The sequence below is a fragment of the Bacillus rossius genome, assembly GCF_032445375.1.
Source record: "Bacillus rossius redtenbacheri isolate Brsri chromosome 4 unlocalized genomic scaffold, Brsri_v3 Brsri_v3_scf4_2, whole genome shotgun sequence".
Taxonomy (NCBI): domain Eukaryota; kingdom Metazoa; phylum Arthropoda; class Insecta; order Phasmatodea; family Bacillidae; genus Bacillus; species Bacillus rossius.
This window is the reverse complement of record NW_026962011.1, coordinates 47,173,590-47,197,984: the sequence shown is the minus strand read 5'-3', so window position 1 is coordinate 47,197,984 and position 24,395 is coordinate 47,173,590. Positions and strand designations below refer to the sequence as shown.

The 24,395-nt window shown below is 35.5% G+C and overlaps 1 protein-coding gene across 1 annotated transcript; it reads right to left on the bottom strand.

Moving 5' to 3' along the window:
* Positions 1 to 400: 400 nt before the first annotated feature.
* On the bottom strand, positions 401 to 24,395 carry LOC134541848 (tyrosine-protein phosphatase non-receptor type 9-like). Its single transcript, XM_063385546.1, has 3 exons — positions 23,496 to 24,395; positions 3,052 to 3,202; positions 401 to 460 (listed from the first exon to the last, which is right to left on the bottom strand). Exons 1-3 carry the CDS (start codon positions 24,389 to 24,391, stop codon positions 401 to 403), a joined length of 1,107 nt encoding a protein of 368 aa, XP_063241616.1. The 5' UTR covers positions 24,392 to 24,395.

Below are 24,395 nucleotides of genomic sequence, written 5' to 3'. Positions count from 1 at the left end.
TAGCACCCGAAAAAATTAACGAATATCCCGTGGATAATTTGTGACCAGCGTTCTAAGTAAATTTAAGGTTTCTTAACAGTTTCGGGGGGAGGGGGAAGAGACGAGTCGCAACGTCTGTTTCGTCATAGATACGTATATGCAGCAAGTGAGTTGCCACAGTATCACACGGCGTTGATTGAGTGTAACTATCAATGTATATGCCGTTGAGAAACTATGACGATTACTTGTTCTAATACCCATCTCAATGGAGTGTTCGTGTTTTGTAGTGGTGTAGACTATGGCTGTTGACGTTTATTTTTTTCCCACTCCTGATGAGGGGGGGGGGAGGGACGCAGATGCGTGACAGCAGAGTGAGGCGACAATCGCGAGAAGCGGCGTCTAGCAGAGCGTGTGTTACGTTTCACGCTCGTGGAGCGTGGTGCGGCATGAACGCGGATGACTGTTCGATCCGTATCGCCGGCTGCGTGCACGAGTAGACACTTAGCGCATAACGAGTAGACACTTAGCGCATGACGAGTAGACACTTAGCGCATAACGAGTAGACACTTAGCGCATGACGAGTAGACACTTAGCGCATGCTTGCGTCCTGCACGTCACGAACACTACACCAAACTAGTTTAGAATAATTTTATTTTGCCTGTTAGTCCGCGTTTAAGGGAACACACACACACACACACACACACATATATATATATATATATATATATATATATATTGACGTGACAACTTTTAATAAATCGATGAACGCCAGCTGCACGCACGAAAAAGTGTCCCGTTATGCACATTGTTCCGTTACGCTGTGTCCTGTTACGCTCATTGTTCCGTTACGCTGTGTTCGGTTACGCTGTCGGCGAGTGCAGTAATAATAGGTTATGTTAAAATTGACTAAACAATTATGGTGATTCATATAATTGATAATAGATATTTTATTACAGTTTATTTATATGAAAACTTGTTCATAATTATATTTAAACTTTATAGCAAAACGCCAGTTTTTAAAATTAATTACAAGTCATCTACACGTGAACTGTTTCGTCGACTGTTTATAAAGTGAAGTGAAAAGTTAATGTGGTTTTCATTGCTTATTACAACAACAATTTCGGATATAAAGGTTAATTATTCTTGCATTTTAAAAATCTGATTACTAGTATAATTTCAAGTATTTATTCTTTTATTATTAAAATAAAAATGATTACATTTTATTCATTAAAGTATGCAATCATTTCATCAATGTTTTGTAATGACATTGTCACGTTAAACTATCGTCCGTAAACCAACTTTACAAACAACCAATTTTTAATATATAGAAAATCCTGCTTGAGATATAATTCATGACCTCTCGATTTTTCAGTATATTTGCCTCTGTGCAAATTAAAGAGGTCATGCAGGGGATATTATTTACACTGGAATATGCTATCCCAGGTTGAGTAGTTTTGGTCGGAAGCTCAGCTTCATCAGCTTTATTTAGTTTTTATTCATCTACGTCCATTTCTTTGGTTGTTTCAATCTATACCTATGATTAAACTGTCCGAGGTAAAAAGGTTGTACATTGGATGAAATGATGGGCAAAAATCAATTGGAAATGGCTATTAACATTATTTAGAACACAAATATATAGTTCTTTAAATTTTTTGGCCGGTTGTCTGTTTGTTCCAGCATTTGGCGAAAACTACTTGACGGATTTTGATTGAACTTTTATTATTATTATGAAGGTCTTTGACTACCTAGGCTTTAAATAATTATAGAATTCAACCCCTAAGAAGGTGAAAAAAGGTAATTTAAATTTAATATGATTAATTATATCTCCGAAGCTAATGAAGCATTATAAAATACATATGGTATAAATTATTAGCAAAAAACGTCAACCATTACAATTATAACATTTTGCAAAATTACTAGTGAGTGTACAAGGGCTAAATTTGGTTTTATAAAGACAAATGCATACTGTTGAATCATTCAAAACTGGAGGTAAGGAACTAAGAAAGAACACCATGCGTGAATAGTCATTTTAAGGGTGAAAAGGGGATAAGTTTTTATTTATTTTAGAAAATCAATTTTTCTAATTATACAACTGAGGAAAAACATTTTATAAGAGTTGCAAAATAATAAACAACGCTATATTTTGTATGGAGGTTGTCTAGTAGTTAAAACAGCCACCTTATATTGATTTTAATTTAATTTTACATTATATTGTACTTTTTTTTAAGATTACACCCGTAAGAAGTGTAAAATGGTTAAGTTTGGTTGTAAACAAAATGTATATATCCGAAACTACAAGATCTAAAATTTATAAATTTATAATGAATTAAATACACATATAATTACGATTTATATATATTTTTCCTAACTTCGGCCTTAAAGAGGGTGAAAAGGGGGTAAGTAAGGTTTTATAGTAAAAAAAATTATATTTCCAGAGAAAATCTAGCTAGTCTAAAGAAACTAGGCATAAATAATTTAAATACTTATTTACGTAGGGTGATTTTACCATATTTAGAAATTCGATTCAAATGGTAGTAAAACGGGAATAAGTTTGTTTTTATAGTTATAAATCATATATTTAATTAAATTAAGTGGAAGGTAAGCAAATGGGCAAGAATAAAGTACATTATATGAGTTCATAGCTTTATTTAGCATTTTACAATGTTTGATCGCAAAGGGGGTGAAAAAGGCAGTCAGCTATGTTTTATTAAAAATATAATATGAATCTCTTAAGCTAATAAAGTGAGAGGTAAGGTAAAAGTTATTATTTTTAAAAAATCAACCAAATTTTTTTTTACTACTTGCTGAATTTTATATTCCTAAAGCGGTGGAAATGTTATAAATATGGTGTTACCGTTTAGAAAAGAAATCTATTAATCCAATCTTGTTATACGTTTTCCGAAATATCACCTCTTAAGTTGTGATAGTAGTGAATATTATTTTAAAAAGAAAAAAAATGGATAATACTAAAGATTTCACACAGTACATAGGGCAATATAATTTTTAATTCATAATGGCAGGCTAAACCGTGCCGTAAATTATAATGAACCCTCCCCCTACCCCATCACTCGCCTGAACTAACCCCGTGGTCAGCTCCCTCGGCGGCGAGGCCGCGGCACGACGCAAGGTCCCGGGGGCGGCGGGGGCGGCGGGGGCGGCGCCTGCCGCGTGGTTATTCCCGGCACCTGCCCCCGGCCCCCGTGTGAGGGCGGTCGGCACCTCTCTGCCCCCACCCTTGCGAAGACTCTTGCTCACACTCCCCCGGCCCTCAGCCGCGCGGTCAGCCTGGGATCAATGCATGTGGAATTAATGGCTGGATTAATTAATTAATTTAATACTAATGGAATTAATAGATAAATGAACTGATTAATGCGTGAGTTAATGGATGAATCTTAGATTGATGTATGAATTGATTATTTGAATAATAACGGAATTAATAGGTTAATGAAATGATTGATACCAGAATGAATGAATGAGTGAATTAATGGATGAATGCATAATAACGGAATTAATAGATGAATTAACTGATTGATACCAGAATTAATGAGTAAATGAATGGATTAATGAATGCATTTGAATTGATTAATGAATAGGATAATAACGGAGTTAATAGATAAATGAACTGAATAATGAATGAATGAGCGAATGGATAAATGAATGAATGCATATGCAGTTGGATGAATTTAATAATAACGGAATTAATAGATAGCTTAAATGAATTTTCTGTGCTCCCAATTTTTTTAACTTTTGACATCGGCTAACTTTATTGCCTGTTTCTGTGAGTTTACATATTCATCTTTTTGGTACGTCGTTGAGGTTATCATTGGCGTTACCAAAAAATATCTATATAATTTATTTTTAGGTACATAAAATTAAGTTTACGGGTAAAACAATTTTCCCGAAAATATTTTTATTTATGTAACGAACCTAACTTATTCAACATTTAATTTTGCAACAGTAAAATAATGTAAGCGAGTTATTCAGTACTCGCCAAAGATGTGTAACATCTAACCTCGCTAACGGGCAAATTCGTTTGTTCTCAGGTTGCCAAAACACTTATAAATCGAAACTCGGGCACGAAATATACCTAATGTATACAGACCTGCAAAATTCACGGATTCATTGACCTCTATGATAGACTCCACAGTCCTTTAAATACTCGCGGAAATGACACCTGTTCATTGGCTACTGACGTGTGAGACGTCTCAACTAGGCTGTCCGTAATTCGGCACTTTCTTGGTTTAGTGTTTCCAATTGGCTCACAGTCCCCCGGAGAAAATGTGGGCCAATCGCAGAAGCGGTACGAAGGTATAGTTGTTTTGATGCTAGCCTATCACGAAATGAATCCACGAATTTTGCATGTCTCTACTAATGTAGAATTCTTTTTAAAAAAAATGCCGACCGTGATAAATATACGCAAATTGTTTTCAACTGCATTTCTGGACGCGAATAACGCGCAGATTCCTTACACGCCGCTAGAATTCGCTACCGGAGCAGCTACGTCGACTATCGAATCATTCGATTTGCCGACTTGGTATACGTCTTTGAAGTTAGAGCTGAGCAACAGTTTTGTTGTAAATAATAGAAAGTAGTCAAGATAGAACACTGTGCATCTGGATTATTTTTTAATTGAATTAAATTCTACAACCACTGAGAATTTTGTTGCTGTAGCAAAATTATTTCACTGAAATAATTTTTGGTAGAAATAAAACAGAAAACTAGGTGGAAAATAAAGGTGTTACCACCGATTAATTCTATGAAACAAATTTTCCACGGCGAAAAAACTCGCGGTGGTTATAGAAATTCGTTAAATTAAAAATTATTCACATACTTAGTGGACAATCTTAAATACTTTCTTTATTACTTACAGTGCAAAATAGTTGTTTAGTTCCAACTTCAAAGACGTATTCTAGCCTTGGGAAACACTTTAGTCCATAAGACGTAGGCCTATAGAATTTTTTAAATTTATTATGTCGTGTTGAACATGCAGGCGAATTTTATCGGACAAATTCAAACTCATTCTGTATATAACACTCTTAAGCCCTGATTAATTAATTCAATCCGTCTGTGATCACGGGTACCGCGACCTAGGTATCATTTCTTGAGGCCATGCAACTTCGCTGGATATTTTACCAACAAGATAGTCTCCAGAGTCCTAAACACACTCGAATAATACTAGGGTAACGTATTCGTTGGCTGCCCCTTGTGCACAAGAAGCTATGCCTATACCAACTCTCTGGCTAAAACCACGCGGAATTGGCACAACTCAAGAGTTTTATGTTTGATCGCAATTGGCTCTTTGTCTTCCGAGACGCGTCTAAATAATATGTATAATGTGTATTTATCTTATTGTTGGTATAAACGTCATTACAGACGGTAAACACACAAACAAAACCAAGAATATTGAAAAAATAAGAAGAATATTGCATGTTCTATAAAAAAAAAACCTTACTAGCATTAAGCTACAGTGTATACGGGAAACAGTGGAAAACCGAAATCATGAAGGTCGGACTCAGATTCAAATCTAGGTCCTACTTAAAACGATTATTACGGATATCCTACCGTTTTTTCTTTAATTTTTCTAGCCTAAGTTAAATCAAAAGTGTGCGGGAAGGGTCCAGGTTAGGTGAGGACCTAAGTGTGTCTCAGGCCTTTACACTCTACTCATGCTGGGTTTAAACCATGTATACTGTCAAGGTCTTTCAAAGGTCAAAATTTGTTTTTGATTTTCCAGTTATAATAATATTTCAGCAAACACTACGTCAAGTGCTAAATTTTTTTTAAATGTAATTTCGTTTCAATATGTACCTATTTTATAAATTTGCATGTAGTGTTTCTTATAAATTTCAACATATGTATATGCAAGAGCGCTATTGTGGTGACCTTACAGGAAATGCCCTCAAACGACACACTGTAAAAAAATTTTTTTGTACTTTTCTAAGGATAGTCCTTGGAAACTCAATTTCCAACGTTATCCCTTGTATAATTGCAGGGCAGAACTTTGTACCATTTTTAATTTATTTTAATTGTAAAAGTTCAAAAAATGTTTACAATATAGTAACTATAAGAAAATGAAGTAAACAAAACTTGAGACACGGAGCTTTGAGGCTGACACCGAGGGGCGTAAACAAGTTAAAAACGTCAGTAAATATACATTTTTCTCAATATTAACTCCTTGTATCAGAACTTTTTTATTTTAGTAGCGCTCGCCCAAGAAAGGCATTGGTCACTTCATTAGAACAGACGTTACACTTTTTTTTTATGAATTATGAGGAAGGTAGGTATTTTTTTCGACATTTTTTTATATCTTTCGCCATAAACATTTTTATAGAAAAAAATAAAAGTCCTTCTCTCTGGTGTCGAAATAGTTCTTGTTGCAAAGCGAGAGACAGAGATACAGATAATGGCACAGAAGGACAGAAAGTGACAGAAAGAGACAGAGTTGAAGGAAGAGACAGAGCACAGAGAGACATAAAGATGCAGAGAGAGGCAGAGAGAGAGACAGAGAGTTAAAACATCCATAAATGAGACATTTAAAACATGTGTTGGAAATTTTATTTATTTTTGTCATGTAACATTTTTATTGTAGTTAAAATTATAACATTAAGTATATATTTTTTATATTTGCAATAATTTCATTTTTTATTACATTTTTAATATATCATACGTTAAATCATGTTTTATATCATATGTGTTTCTTTTTATTATTATTTTTACTTGCTAGTATTTTGTTTATTTAATTTGTATTGTATTTTCTTGTAGGTTGTTTTCATTTCCTTGGCTATGTTTTTTTTTATTGAGGTTAACTTGTTTCATTATCAATTTACAATTTAATTTCCCTACTTTGTAAACATTTGAGTAGCACTACGTCCCAGAGCTCCCCAACTCACTCGTCGTCAGGCGCAAGGTACTGTATGTAGATACGCCGGCGGCCGACGAGAGAGCCAGCGGTGTGTCGCGGGGTGGGCAGGGAAAGTGGGAGGGGGGAAGCTTTCCCGGGACCGCGCGCGGTGCACAGCCTGTATCGAGCGGCGCCCGGACGGGAGTTCGCGCGCCGCCTGCTTCTGGGCGGGTGGGTGGCCGACCTCGGACGTAGCACACTCTCTCCTTCTGCGCGAGAGGCCGTCGAGAATAGGGTTACCAGACACTGATAACAAAAAAGGAGGACATTCACCTCGCAAAAGGAGGACATTTCACTAAAAAGGAGGACAATATATTTTTTTAAAAAAAGCCATGAATTAATTGCAATGGAGTACGATATTTTACAATGTTTTGGCATTTAATACAGTTTCAGTATAAAGAATCAAACAAACTATGCATATACAGCATATTAAAAACACGTGCTTCTGCATGTGCTGCTACCTGTCAAGCTGTCATATAACTACTTACTAGTGGGGTGTCTCTGCGGACAGTGCATTAGCACGCACCGCGCGCTTTACTCAGAGTGTAACTGCAGGAATTATCTCACTTTATAAAAAAGCCGGACATTTTGGAGCATTAAGTAAAATCCGGCCGGACGCAAAAAAATACATAAAAAGGAGGACATGTCCTCCTTTTGCCGGACGTCTGGTAACCCTAGTCGAGAAGGGAGATTCCGCCGGCCACCGCTCCGTCGCACACACAGGACAAGGAGGGAAATAAACAAGTGCGACTCTTACAGTGGAAACTGAAACCATGTTTCACGCGACATGTGTCGCTATCTGTTGGGCGGGCCCATAACTACCAGCAAATAAAAAAAAATCGGAATAGAGGTTCTCATACAAAGTTTTTTTAGTCCACCCCGCCAAAAAAATAGCTCAAATTTATTTGAGACAGCAAGGTATACATGGTTGGTAACACCGGATGAGTACATTAATTTACAAGGAAAAAATATTTACAATACATTTAAGTACACGGCACTGGGCCCCACCCAACAATTGAGTCCTTGGGGGCTGGGGATTGGTGAGTGGTGAGGTTTTTTCTTGACATGTTGTGTTGGTGACGTTTTTTTTTTTTTTTTTTTGGTTGTATTAAGTTATCTCCTTGGCGGCGCAAAACGAATTTAATATATGCGAAAATACTTGATGCTGTTTTGTAATAAACCGTCATGTAATAAATAAAGGAGTAGGAGGTGCAAAAAAATCATTGTATTACACACCACAAAATTAGTGGCTACCTAAATAGAGTGAATTTTCACTGGTTTGTTTGCCTGATAATAGCTTCTACATTACTTCTCCTAATAAATAAATTAATGTAGTTATGTCAGCAATATATTATGAAAACTACTTTCTTGCGGACGGGCCCATAACTACTTCAAAAAACTATAGGTGTCAGTCTCGGTAATTAGAGTTTCTCCCCCGTGGTCACACACGCTCAACCAGTCACAGCGGCCGTACGCAACAACAACCGAACAAGTTATGCCACGATCACAGACCCCCCCCCCCCCCCCAGCTGACAGTTCGGACTGCATCGAGAGCCCCTCTGCACACGAGATCAGTGAATGTGCTCGATTCGGACCGAGCAGTCCGAAATTTCAGTTTGGAATGAACTAGAGGCTTCCTCGCGCACGTTTCAGTCTTATGGTTTCGTTCCTGGACGACGTGTCGTTCTTTCATCTTAGAATGTGGAAGAAACTTTGGATGTTGCGATTGCAGTTTAGTTTCGCGAGTGCGTGAAAAATAGTGCATTATTCGTAAAGTTAAAGAGGAACGATTAAATGTGAAATTTTTATGATGTCATGGTTTGTTCCGAAACTATTTTCTTGGTTTAAAAAATCTTTTGCATTTTTAAAGGTTTGCGGTTACGTCTTTTCAGAATAATAAGGTATACAGAATGTATTGGATAGTTTCACCAGCACAAAGTTCAATTTGGTACGTTAATATGTCTTTTACGTATGTACGTCACCCAATTTTCTCGAAAACAAATATATACGGTTGCATGCTGACTCACTATGGGGTCCACCATTTTAACGCCGTCGGCTAGTGGGTATAGCAGAAACGTTCACGCAAATTGGAATTTTTAAACTGTTAAAATAATATTTTCACTATCAATACTTCCATCCATCAGAACCAACACAAAAATATTCAACATTATATTAGTTACATACTAATATGTTACAATCAAAATATGAAAAGAAACATTATATACCGTATAAACATTAATAGAAGTAGAGGTTTTTATTCATAAAATCTTGTATTTTACTATCTCTTGCGTAGCCGACCGTAGGAAGCGATTTACGTAAAGCTTAATGTTCAGACCAATGGCCATACAGTACTGTTGTTTGTCAGTATTCCGAGCAACGTAAAGACCGCGTTGTACCTGAAAAAACAAAAGACCTGATCCATTGCACGTCTTCACGCCCTCCTATCTTGCGCTAATCGAACCATTTCCTCGAAACAAGCTGGTCTGTTGTCTGCCGTTATATTTCTTATATTCTCACTCCATTGGTATCGTAGCCATTCATGGATGCACTTTCTCTTCTGTTCTTCGAAAATCACCACCAGGTTCTGTCCTGTTTTCACGTCATAGTCCAACGCAAAAAAAAAAACATAAAAATAAGCAGTAAGTAATTATATGTATACAAAATGATTCGCTAATAAATTAGAATATTTACTGCTAGGCTTTACACAGATGTTTCGAAAAGTGTTATAAGAGCACATTGAGCAAGTATGCCAGTCAGTGCAAAGATAATCATCCAAGCCATTGTGAAATATTATTGAGTTGCAACATCTTAGCTCTCGGTATACGGGATTTGGTAGGATTAATTTCGCGAATGTAACGAAGTCGCATGGAACTGAAATTTGTAACCGCAGTGCTGCCACGTGTGGCGGATAGCGGTAACCATAGTTCACAAAGCCAAATAGTATTAACCGTTGAATGAATTTTTAGCCAGGTAGGCAGTATTTTAATAAAAAAATCCTTGGCGAAAATTAGGTCCAAAGCTAGCGTTCTGTATTTTTTTTTCCAAGTCTTAAAAAATATCTTTTTTATGGGAACATTTGCATTGTATATCCAGTTTAAAATTTCGGTATGCGAATGGAATGACTCGACAGTCGACGTATCTGCTCCGGCAGCGAATTCTAACGGCGGGCACAGAAACTACGTGTGATTCGCGTCCATAAATTTAGTTTAAACCCTCTTTTTTGCATACATTTATCACGCTAGGTATTATTCTAAACAATTCTACGTTACATTTCGTGTCCGAGTTTCGCGTGTCATAAAAGTATTCGCAACTTGAGAACACGTTGTTTTGGTTGTTACCGAGGTTAGATGTTACACGTCTCTGGCGAGTTCTGGAAGTCTCGCCCAATTTTTTTTTCCAACCATAAGCATATATATATATAAAAAAGCAAGCGCTCTCCGTGATTCTAGAGACCGGGAAAATTCGCGGGTTCAATGACCTCCAGGATAGACTCCAATATCCTCTACACACTCGGGTAAATGCCAACTGTTCATTGGCTGCTGACTTGTGACTCGTCTCGACTGGGTGGCCTGTGATTCGACACTTCAATGAGTGAGGGTCTCTAATTGGCCCTCAGTCCTCCAGATTAACAGTGGACCAATGGCAGAAGCAGCACTAAGGTATAATTATTTGAATTTTAGCATAACACGAAATGAACCCGCGAATTGTTCAGGTCTCTAGCTGATCAAGCTGAACAGATAGCGCGTCTCGAGCACAGCCAATCAAACGGCGGAACGGTGAAGGTAATAAAAGCTGGAATGCCGGGAGCGAACGCCCCATGGCGGACCACGGCGACCCGAGCGATGCTGGAATGTCCGGCCCCGCGCGGCATCCCGAGGATGGCCGGCACTTAAAGGGGATGTGCGATTGTGATAGGCCTACCGGTGCGGGAGTACCGCCTTCGGACGAGGCGGCTTTAATGTACAACCCCCCTCTCCCCCCCCCCAAACTCGTGGTCATTACAGCTCCCAGCTGACAGTCTGGACTGCATTGATGCCATCTGCACACAAGATCAGTACAGGTGCTCATTTCGGAGACAGAACAGTCCGAACTTTCAGTTTGGAATAAACTGAATGAAGCCTTCCTCACGCACGATCAGTCTTCTGGTTGCTGTCGCTGTTGCCGTTGGATGCATCGTTCTTTCATCATGGAATGTGGAAGGAACTTTGGATGTTGCAATTATTGCAGTTGCACTTTTAGTTGGGAAAAGGAATAAAAAAAAATAGCTAAGCAACCAAAGAGTACAAAGAGTCACAACAATCATCGGATGGACTGATTGTTTGAACTGACAGTTTGGACTGGCGAAACGCTGTTCCCTCAAGGAACTGAAGGTTCTCGAGCCCGCGGTGCTATTTGATGGCAAGCGATCAGTCCATCAGTTCCAAGGGATCAGTTCTCCGTCCTTGCTCGCACGAGGCAGTTCCGACTGTCAGTTCCGACTGGTAAGTCCGAACTGACAGTTCAGACTCATCGCGTGTGGAAGGGGGGGAGAAGGGTGGCTTTAAAAAGGATAGGAAAGGTTGCATCGTGCATGAGTGACGAGAACATAAAAAAAGTTGGTTGTCTGTAAAGTCGGTTTACGGACGATAGTTTAACGTGACAACGTCAAAACAAAACATTGATTAAATGATTGCATACTTTTATGAATAAAATTGAATCATTTTTATTGAATTATCACTTTTTTGTATGGATACAAAGAATGAGTGAAATGAAATCTACAATTTAATTGATAAATTTTCTTTTAATTTCACTCATTAATTCAAATATGTTTATAACTTTAACGAAAAGATTATTTTAACTATAACTTTCATACATGTTTGCTATTTAACTTCTTCCAATCTGTGTTGTTCTGTTAAGGATAGGACGATGATAGGAAAAGTAGGAAACGAATGGGAGTGTTTCAAGTTGAATGTGCCTCGAAAAAGTCAAATCGATGGTTGTTACAATCGAGTGGAAGAGAGATAGATGCGGCGCAAGCGTACAATGAGCGTAACGGGACACAGCGTAACGGGACAATGTGGTAAAGGGACACTTTTTCGTGCGTGCAGCCAGCGTTCATTGATTTATTAGACGTTGTCACGTCAAAAAAAAATAATTGTGTATGAACGACTAGACAGAATCCGATGTGATGGGTGTTGTCGGCTAGGTACATTCATTACGGATGCCTGAATGTACAGAAAGATTCAATTCAGTGTATAGTTTAAAAACCATATCACACCATTTTTCATAAACCAAAAATTAAACAGGCATTAAAATATTTGGCTGTACCATTATTAAAATAATATAAGAAAAAAACCTCCACAGTAACCAGATCTTATAACGAAAACTATATTACAATTTTAAGCTAATTTTAACTTATTGAAACGTTCTAGTGTTCAATTGTAAAAAAAAATTGAAATATATTTCGTTATAAGATCATAGAGACTTTTATCATATGTTTTAAATAATTTTAAGGATTATTTTTTTTTTTGTTTAAAGCAAATAATTTTATGGAAAACTGCAATTTTTTTTTTAACTTTGCACTGAACATTCAAGTTTCCGTAATGAAAATATCTAGGCAACAAAACCAACCCAATAGAATTTTGTCAAGTCGTTCATACTCTATTATCTTTTTTATATTCGCGCCATTCACGCAGACGCGGTCTTTCTTCTCCTCTTAACGACGCGACGGCGCGACAATGCGGAAATTACTTTAGAGAGCCCCCCCCCCCCAAACCAACCCCTTTTCGTCAACCGCCAATCTCATGCAACCGACCGTAGCTGGGTCCTCCCGTAACTCATACCACCCTGGACACCCCTCGCTCGCGCGTCCGCCAATCGCGACGGCCGAGTTCGACGATATCGATAAGGTGTCAGTGTCATGATCAATGGTCGATATTAGCCGAAAACACGATCGCCGTTCGAGTCCGAGCGATAACCCCCACCACAACGTGTTGGAAATTGTATTTTTTTTTATTTTGTCATGTAACATTTTTATTGTAGTTTAAAATCATTACATTAAGTATATATGTTTTAATATATTTTCAATAATTTAATTTTTTTTTACATTTTTAATATATCATACGTTAAATAATGTTTTATATCATATGTGTATATTTATTATTATTATTTTTACTTACTAGTATTTTGTTTATTTTTTTGTATTGTATTGTTTTGTAGGTTGTTTTCATTTCCTTGGCTATGTTTTTTTTATTAAGGTTAACTTGTTTCATTATCAATTTACAATTTAAATTATCTACTGTGTAAACATTCGAGTAGCTAAGCGTACGTAACTTCGCCATATAAAATAAATAAATATATCAAGTCCGTTACTCCATGAAATTTAAGTCATTTATTTGCCCTAAAGACGCCAAAAAAAAATTATTTTTTGCGCAAATGTGAAAATTGTTTACTCCTTATTCGAATCACGGTTAAATCGACTTTAAATTTACGGGAAAGGAGGGGGGGGGGGGCATAATGCAATTTGTGACGATGATCAAGTTCCATTAGTCCTTCGGTGGTTTGTGCTTATTTTCACTGAATAATAGCGATTCAAGTCACTGGTTGTTTGCGCAATTCACTGCATTCCATTGTGTTCATTATTAGGAAATACCAAATATAATATTTTTAATTTACTTTTCCGTGATGTAATTAATTTAAGCTAAATACAACTTGTTTCAGTGCTCAATAAAAGCGCTAGTTACCGTAATAATTTTTAACTTTTTTTACGTACCTCGAAATATCTAATTATACCTTTTCATACCTCGACTTTTTTGAGGTAGATTTATAAGAAAGACTTCCTATTGAAGCCGTTACCATAGTGTGACTTCCGGAAAAAAGATCACATAAGTACATAGTTTTTCGTTTCATGGTCCATAGACACCAAAAACCATCAACTCCAAAGATTATATACCTATATAGCTGCAGTAATTTTGCACAAATCACTTCCAAACCAATACATAAAATAAAGTAATGGAAAATCTTGGTCGAGTTTGTTAATGAGCAAAATCCAACCGAGGGGACGAAATGAACGTTTTTTTAAAAATTGAACTCCCCTAATATGAAAAAAAAAAAACTCGCATCCATATTAAGTTATTGTATACCGTTAGAGAAATACCAAAAAATTTGGCACGATACTTTTTTGATACAAACAACCATAACTGCAAGTCCATCCCCTAAGGGAGTTAAATAGGGGATGAAAGTTTGTACGGAAGTTTGTAATGAAAATTGGTGTTTAGGCTTCTGTTTGTAAATAAGTCAGCTGTATCAGCGTTTTTGGTAATTCATCAAAAATGAGGAACAAATTCTTTACCACCAAACACATTGCTAGTGTCAAGAACAACATTCTAATTCATTCTTAACGTTTGTAGGTGGCATTCAAATAGTCTACACAAAATAAACGTTGTACATTCCACTGCAGTGTCTCCTAAAACGTGCAGTTCTGATACTTTTCAGCGCGAACTAAAAATATTGTGAAACGTAGAAATATATATATTTTTTAATTCGGATAAATATTTACACAATCGTAGACTGGCATTTAAACTGACGTCTTCCCCACTACAATTTAGGTTTTTCTCGCGCTATCAATTTATTTTTGCGTTACTTGTCCTACTTCTCAAATCAGAGTCTTTATTTTTATTTTATTTTTTTGCCCACAGCTTGCATTCAAGATGTCGGTATTTCTGACACGCTTCGTTGTGATTGGTTGTACGACCTTGCACCGCGCGCACAATTTTGCGACACCCCCGCCGCATATAGGAACCCGAAACAATTTATGACAAGAGATACGTTATCTGACCGATAATTGAGTCATTAACAAACGCTGACGTGTTGATATCAGGGACCATTATCTGTTGGCAAGTTGGCGATTGTGGCAGAGGCACGAGCGCGCGTATACTTCACGCACGCTTATACTTAACACGCGCACACGCATGAACATAGCATATCATGCCAAACATCACGCATGCAGATGAGAGTATTTTTAGCATACGTTGCATAAGCAGGCCAAAATACACAATATTAATAATTTTTCATCCCAATGTATAGTCACGTTGCAAATTAAAACTATGTATGATCTCAAAAAATCTTATGGGGAGGGGTGGGTTTCATTAAGTGTTAAAGGGTTAATATTTGGTTTCAGTATTATCATCATGTGCTTGGCATGCACTTAAAAGCTACTACAATTGTTCAAATTATGTTTTAGTTCAAAAAAGGAGGATTTTTTAAATTTATGTCAAATGATTATTTTTTCACGCTCATTTGCCCACCAATTATAACATTTGTTCTCTATAAGTTATCTGATCCCCCCCTCCACTTTTTTTTACATTTAAAGACAATAGCAATAATTTAATTTACTGTAACTCAAAATGCAAATTTGATGATAATAATAATAATAATAAATTGGATAATAATAATTAAATTATGTTGCAGTGACATGTTACATACGGTTATTCCATAGAGATGTTTCAATGGCGATTTTCCGGACATAAATATAAATTCAATATCAGACAATGAAGGGTAGTCTGAAAATATCTAAGCAAAGCCCTTTTACAGTATTTGTAATGTATTTCCTGTGCCCTGCAGTCTTTTCTAGGCATACACAACCTACCACTGATTTTTTTATTTTGTAAGCTATTTTTTGTAATGAACAACGAATAAATTATTACGTACTTGTATTACAAATACTCGTTGAAAAGTAAAATATAACTTTCTTTAATTTCTTATCACTTCCATTTAATATAATTTATTGACAGATGAATTCGTAAAGATAATAATGCTGAAAGCCTGCAGATTACCCCCAGAGAACCACATTTGTAGTAATTTGTTTTTTGCTCCACTTCGTTATAATGTTTTCCGCCTATTAACATCAATGCAGATTAATTTTCTATCCATAGATCTTCGATTTAAACATACATGGATACACTATCGCTCTATAATATCACCCGTACCTGTGCAAGCTAGGAGTGTGTGAGATATTTCACTCGAGCCTTACTGCCAATCACGAATAAATAAATTTCATTTGAGACCTTTATAAACGTGTGGTTACCATCATGTGGCCAACAATCATGCGATTTTTCACGCGGTATGGACTTTGGGTTTTCCAAAACCTTGCCCCCCCCCCTCGCTTTTTCCCCTTCCTCTTCTTCGATCCATCGAATTATTAATGAGAAATCCGATATAGCTGCTTGGTGCGATCGCGTGAGACATGTTTGCCTCGTTTGACCTAAATTTTCACTCCCTATTCTCCGCTATCCCACGCGTTGTTGTTATAATAAAACTGCACGGAAGAAAACAAATGGACTGATTAGACCACGGTCTTAGAAACCAGGTCTGGACACAAGCGTATTTTCTTGACCCCCTTATTGACGGATTTAGTTCATAAAACTGCCGTTGGCGCCACAAGACAGTGGTCCGGTTTTAACATTGTGCTTTATGAACTTTTTTTAGTTAATTGCATTTAAATGATAATTACACATACTTGGCAGCTTTTTTTAAAAACTCGATGAGAGATGTAGGTATTACAAAACATTTTTCCAACGTTATAAAGAATTTATGTGCACAGTTCAAGAAAATGGCTAATGTTGATGTTTGATAGGTTATGTTTGTTATTGTTTTGAAAGATTATTTTCATAACTTTATAACGTCGGTCAACTACGCGCTATTGAAAATCGTGATTCGTAATGCTAATATTTTAATGCTTTTTTTCCGGGAGTTATATATGTAGTGTTTAATTAGACACAGTAGTCTAATAACTCTCCTATATACAAAATTTCCGCTACGAAAATAAAGTAACAGTTTGTGTAAAAGTACCAATTTCTGTGAAACTAATTATAACAAGAGCTTAAACTATGTCGCAAAATAAAATTGCAGTGAAAAGTTTGCCTAGTAAAAAATTGTTTAACAGTGGCTACAGGCCATTTCATTCCTCCATTCCTCTTATTTGTAGTACTTTGGATGATCAGCAAATGAATGCCGGGGAGTGTTCCAGGCTGTGGATTATTATTATTATTATTATTATCATAGCTGCAATTGGGTACAGAAGTGCCCGGTGGCAAGCATTCGCCCTACTTTTCCCGCACTCTTCTTCTGAACTTGTAATTTTTATACCAAATATTTATTACGTTTTTTATCTAAGCTGCCACCCAAAGTACATTTTGTCCAAATTAGGTCCCCAAAAATGTTTAGCTCCAGACCACCACCACCTAGAATGCCTGGTTGATCAGAAAAAGTAGAATTATAAAACTTACCTAGTAATGTGATAAAGAATGGAAAAATAATATTAATAATCAACATTGATGTTTGTTTTTAAAACACTTATAAGTAAGAATGCAGCTGTAAAAAAAGTATTAAGATTTCTTCAAAATTTGTAGGTGCAAGCATGTGGGTGCAAGGTTTAAAAATTTTGTTCATTGACTCAGTGTGACCCTTTGGGAAGCAGAGTGACACAAATAAATTGTTCTTACAATCCGCCAGCTATTTTCCTGGACTTAAGAGTTTCCCTTACTGTTTTAGATTTGGCATTCACTGCAACCTTTTAACATCGTACTTCATTTCATTATATTTAGATTGTATTTTGCATATATTGAGATAACACATTTCCTCCCATTTCATAACCTTTTCACTTTTGAAAATCAAGACATAATAAAGGAACTTCAGTATAGTTTCAATAACACAGATGCAGTTTGCTTGTTTCAACGATGACTAGGTATGTTGTTACCTAGGATTTCTTTTTTCCAAGCAGTCACAATATCTTCATGAAAAACAAACATACTACTTTCATAATAAAAATAAGACAGACACACAAGTACTCACAGATTGGTACTTGTAGAAAGCAAAAAACACACAGTTTGTACAACAAATTTAGGTACTCAACAGATGAAGCTCGCTTAAGCTAGCAAAACCATTGCGACCGCGCTTCCGCACAAAAATGTCAACCAAACTGTGTGCGTGTTTAGTTTCTACAAGTACCGATCTGTATATGTATGTCTGTCTTATTTTTAATACGTAATTAGTTTCCTAGTGGCCTTGGTCACGCATTTATACATACTACTTGGTTAATATATAATTTATGATCTACAGAAAATCTTAAACATCTTAATGGTCTTTAACCGAAAATACAAAGGAAACTGTAAAAATTTTACAAAATGGAAGGGGAAAGGTGGAAATACACCTAGGAAGTGCAGTTATTTTGCAGTACTAACTGGTAATAAAAAACCATATCTGGAGCAAAAAAATATTCTGATGCACCTAACACTATTTTCCCCCTCTACAATTAATGCAGGGCAAAATTGTTACTAACTTATTTGTTCATGTCAGAGTGGTATTTAAAGCTGAAAGGAAAAGTTACTTAAAGTGTTTTAAAATAATTTCTGACCCATAATTACATCAACTCATCACTAGTACACAGTCACCACACATAGGTACAAAATATTGTCTGTAAAACAAATGTATAACAAATTAACAAACAATGCTAAATCATTTGCGACTATTGTTTGAATAATGAGAAAGGTTGAAATTATGACCATGCCCATAATACTATACTAAGTTATGCACTTTAGCATTACCACCAAATCAGGAACACCACCACCGAATTTCAGAAAAATAGACCAGTTCTATAGCATGTAACGGTAACTGCTCTTTTGAACAATAAATTTTAACTGAACTGAAAAAGTTTTCCCCGCTGAACATTGGTACAAAAACACAGCGTATTGCATTACTCTCACAAGTCAATGTTCAGTATGTAATGTCCAGTAACTCTAATTTGCAGTGTAGGGATTTTAATATAACTAATGGAATTACGTAACTTAATAGCAAGTAAGTACAAATAAATATTTTAAAATCCATATATGTAAACTTCTTGAAAAATTGTGTAGATATCATCCTTCATGGCATGCTATTACACAGTCTGTCAAATGTATCATTTGTGGAATGAATGTGTGTTGTGTATTCTTCTAAATAATTTTTTTATGCATTCAATGAGAGTGAGCTGTAATCATGCACGAGACATAATGTGTGTGATTAAATACGTGCTTGAACAGTCTTAGGAACAGGAAATGAGGGCTAATTCAGTTAGGTTTTGGTTTGCTATTTTGTTTATTTGCATCAAATCCAGATTATTCCTGTATAGTGAAATATACACAATGGTATTGGACAAGCCAAGTTTTACAATTAAACATACATCAAATAATACATGTTATCAATTAAAATAATATTTTACATAATCTTAAGATACTTACATAAGTATATTATAATATAAATAAAATGATGACATGTTTACATGGTGTGAAACATTTTGAGCAGAGTACAAAGATCACCAGAACATAACTTATCAAAATTTTATAAACTATTGCCATGTGCCCTAACTTGCTATTAGCATAAAAAAAACTTATGAGTTTAGGTACTTATTTAAAAACATGTTATGAAATGAAAATTCTATTACAAATCATATTATATATTTACAGAAAATAAATTATGTTAAGACTATTTAGGGAGATGTACTACATAATTACAAAGATAAATGCACGAGTACTCATGGGTTGGTACTCATAGATACTCACACAAAAAAACATTTTTTAGTCCTACGACTGGGAGATATACTCTTATATTTCTAGAACTCTCAATTATTTTCAATAACACAAATGCAGTACCTACCATCTTGCTTGGTTAAAACATAACTGAACAGCATTGTTACTAAGCTTTTTATTCTTCAAGCTGTTACAATATCTTTGTGAAAAACATGCACACTTACTTTGTTAATATATAATTTATGATCTATAGAAAATACTTAACAACTTAATAGTCTTCAGGCCAAAATACAAACGAAACTGTAATAAAACTTTGATAATGGAAGGGGAGGTGGAAATAGATGATAAGTCCCAGTACCAACTGTCTATAAAAAAAAACTATCTGGTATAACAAAATAACTATTTTTATGTGTCCAACATTATTTTTCCCCTTCAATAATTATTGTTATTAATGCTGGGAAATTAGTCACTTTCTTATTTGTTCCTGATGGCACAATGGTATTTAAGAATGAAAGGAAAAGTTCCTTAAGTGATAGCAAATTATTTCCAACCCAAAATTGCATCAACCAATCACCAGTCTGCTGTCCCTGAACATTGGTACAAAAATATTGTTTGTTTAGTAAAATTTATGTAAAAAAATGTTTGATCATTTGTTGAGAACACCATCACCAATCTTCAGAACAATATTGACGAGTTCCATAGCATGTAAGTGATTTTAGAAAAATAATTTGAAATGAACTAAACCAATTTTCCCTGCCGAACTTAAGTACAAAAACACAGTCTGTTTTAAAAATTATTATAAAAATATTATGCTCAATCGTTTGTGTGCAGTTTAAAATAAAGAGAAAGCAGATTAACTATTTACAGGAAGAATAAACCCTTCAATACCCATGAACCCTACTCAGGTTTATGAATTTTTAAAACATTTTATTATTCAACTACATCACTACCTACTTCCTAAAGGTTTAAAAATTCGGATTGTTTAATATCTATTATCATTGATAACAGATTTTTAATTTCATAAAAAAACTTCTTTTGAACTGATATTTTAGTGCATCAGTTCATAATTTGCAAATATACAACTAAAACAGCCTTAAATGTATATTTGCACATGACATATTTTCTGTGCGAAAACATCAATTAATTCTAACAAACATCCACAACAAAAAAAACCTATAACAGTGCATTACTATTAAATTGGTGAGTATTCTCATTTAATAATGAACAAAGGGTCATCCCAACATCTTTCTACGTATCTAAGCACCACAGACCTGATCCAGGAGATTGCAGATGATAGACAATCCCTCTATTGAGTTCTTTATACATAGTAACTTTTCTACAAAAAAACATAATAAACCTATACATATAGCTTACTTGCCACTATTTTGACAGCCCTGAAGGTATTATGCAACTGTGGAAACAGTCGACTTATCACTAAATAACTGTTAGTACTTTGGTTGCAAATAATAGGGTTATTTGAGTTACTATGTTATTTTGAATAAAAAGTAAAGTTTAGCTAGTGTACTGATTATCAATTTTTAAAGTGTTCATTTTTATGATAATCATGAGACAACATTTTCATGTACATTTTTCAAGTTGTTTGATAAATATGCCAAACAAAATATTGCGAAGGAAAAACTGAACTAATAGATAAAATAACTCGTTTACAGAAACTATAGACAAATAAACTCACTAGAATTTAATTTTCATAACCCTACATGGTAAATATGTATAGATATATAAACATATTACATGTACACAAATCAGCAAGAAATAATTACAAAATACTTATGTAGCAATGCAGCTTCAATGAAATGTTTCTCGCCTACGAAATTACTACTTTTTAATATAAAGTCCTTCCTCGGAATTGCTGCCTGCCACAACAATCGGCGTTGTTCATGTTTGGGTGCACTGAACACGACACTTGTCAAATGAACGGTCGCAATTTGTTTTACAACCTGGAGCAAAAACGCGATTTGGCATTGTACAGCACGATGAATTATTTGAACTTGGTTAAAAAAATTAGAAGGTTCACATTACTTCAAAAACTGCCTCCAATAACCTCTCCACCATCCCGCCCCAAACAGAAAAATCAACATTACTCAAAACTTGCACACTTCAATGTTCAGTTTGGTGCGCATACATAACTTTTTTAATATAAATAATAAACATCAAAAATATAAAACAACTACCCTTCTTGACAAACGAGTATTTCTGATTTATATGAAACAATTCCTATTGTCAACACGCTAAAACCGGACCACTGTCTTGTGGCGCCAGCGGCCGTTTCATGAACTAAATCAGTCAATAAGGGGGTCAAGTTGAATGCATGGCAAGATAGACAAGTGTCCAGACCTGTAGTTCTAAGGCCGTGGATTAGACAAACAAACCAAATAATGAAAATTAAGTAGGCAATTACGGATTATGTTCACAGAAGCAAAAAAAAAAAAAAACTACCAGCAAAAACAGTAGTTATACTCTAAAATTTTCTTAAAAGACGTCCTACTATGTACATTGTCGGCTATAAAAGGATTGGAAATATGGATCTACGAAACTGAATACGTTAAAAACTATATCCCTTAGCTGTTAGGTTAACATTATTAACAAATATTTCCTACTAGCTTACCAAGCACACCTTAAATCATGCATCGTAAAATTGTAATAAAATATCAAGTGTCATGCATTACAAAACCATTCTTGGTTGTATTTTCGAAAGTGGTGAAGTATAAATAAGCCAGTTTATTTTTAATGTTGATTGCATGTGTGTTTCTTATTTCTCGTTTAAGTGTGTACCCTACATAAATATGTATTCCACCGTGGTTATAATAACACTCACTTTTCCACTGAATTACGTAGAACGTTTTGGAAAAAAAAATTCCAACACGCACCTTTTTATTTTTAATGTACATTATGCCGAAATTTTAATGATTGGACAGCACAGAAAATTCCGTGGAATTAATTAAAAAGATATACAGCGATGTATGCGATCTCGAAAGTTAGGGACTTAGAAAAAATTCAAGCAAACGTCGATGACGTCACATTAAGATGACGTCACGAGGATTTGAAGGTCAAGGCTGTCCCGAGTCAACGACCGATTACATAATCAGTTACTTCAGGGGGGTTAATCATCCCTCTTACATGGTCATGGTAATAATTGCGTCACTTTATTAAGGGTGAATTTAATTGTTGAATATATTTCTCATTGTGAAGATATTATTGTAGTATTATGTACCAATAAACATCACATTCTATAGCTTTCTAAACTCTGAATTAAAATTTTGAACAAATAACCTAGGTATAAAGGGTACACGGTTTATCCTCATACTCCCAATTTAATTTGAGGAAAAATGATGAAATCTAACGTAGGTACAGTGGGGAATCGATATTCGAAAACAAAGCCAAGTAGGCATAGGAAAACCCAAACCGATAAAGTCACAAAAACAGGAAATTATTGATTAATTATTTTCGTCGTTAAAAATAGTACGATTTGTCAGAGTACCACATGTTCAACACATGTTTTTTTTTTTTAATTAACATCTCAAAGATCAATTCTGGTTGGCAACGAGCCAAATGATTCGATTCAGTAGGTATAAACATTATCTGTGGTTTACCCATTGATTAACTGTAAGAAATCATCTTCACAAATATAGTCGTTTTATTATCATCTCAAGGCACTACGATTAAATGTAGACTGGAGATAAATAGTCACTAATTTTGCGCGACTTATTTGGTGCCTAATGCTATGTGACAGGACTGACGTACGTTTATTACGCACCTGAAAATTAGATTATTACTGTGGGAGTTAAAATCCACTCATTTTTTACAGGTCATTGCGTTTGTTACTCAATTTCTAACCCAATTGCTACCCTTAAATATTATTTCAATATTTCGAGTTTCAATTCAATACCTAAAAAGTGAGTCATAAATGATGAGATACATAAATTGACAACAAGCAGTGTATTCACACGAAATCAACTTTATTTAAAGCAAGGTATACACAATAACATTATTAATACTGTAACATCAAACTTAAAAAAAAAAACTACAACAATACAATATTAAATCTAAACTACATCTTATCAGCAACTAACTTAGCATATAACAAAACCGTCAGGTAGCAAAAAACATAGTATTTAGATAAAGACAAACAACCACACCTTTGTTTACGAAGATTACGGACTATCGGTGCAAGAGCAATCGTTGCCCTCTCGTTGTATTGAGATAAGCAGATATCAAGGGCACAAAAAGCCCCTGTTCGATTTAAACCGGCGCTGCAGTGAACCACCATAGGAGGAACGTTTCCATCCTTGCAATCAAATTCGGCCATTAATTGAGCCTTTCTGACTGATAAAACAAAGTCTAGAAATTTTGATGGGTTTTGAGGAAGGCTGTTACTCGGCCAATCGGTGTAGGCGAAATGCTTGACACTTAGCGAAGCTCTAGTGTCGTCCGTTATTCGTAGACTGGTCACGACGTGATCACGAAAAGTTTTGATCTTTCGAGTTTTAATGATGAATTTACCGTGGTGCACTTTCGTTCGCTTTCTAGGACTCCAATACGGATAACATGCTTCTCTTTCTTTTTCCACTGTTTTGGTCAGCATGACAATCACCCGAGCTTGAAAAGTGAATACTATCTCCCAGAAATCTTGGGCTGTTTTTTGGAGCGGCGCCTGACAGCACAGGAACCTTCCTTTAATGTTGTAACCGTCGACATGGCTGGCGTTTATGAAATCGCTTTCTCCGTCTTCTGTAGGAAGGATTACCCGATTGTGGTCGAAGCAAAATGTGTTAAAGTATTTGTTTTTGGACCAGTTTTCAGGCTTCATCATTACATTGGAAGAGTAAAAAACTTTTTCTTCCAATATTTCACGGTGTTCTTGTTCCAGGATGTAAGCCACGTTGGTTTCTTCTATAAGTTGTGCATAGTTCTCAGCATCGGACTGGTTTTTGGTCAAAGTCACTCCCATTTTT

What these genes read in the sequence shown, in the direction of transcription:
- LOC134541848 (XM_063385546.1), bottom strand. Translation starts at nt 24,391, where the DNA reads ATGGGAGTGACTTTGACCAAAAACCAGTCCGATGCTGAGAACTATGCA. An exon ending in AAGTTAGTTGCTGATAAGAT is followed by an intron (nt 3,203 to 23,495) that starts GTAGTTTAGATT and finishes GGGTGGGGGCAG; the next exon opens with AGAGGTGCCGACCGCCCTCA. An exon ending in TGACCACGGGGTTAGTTCAG is followed by an intron (nt 461 to 3,051) that starts GCGAGTGATGGG and finishes TCGTGCACGCAG; the next exon opens with CCGGCGATACGGATCGAACA.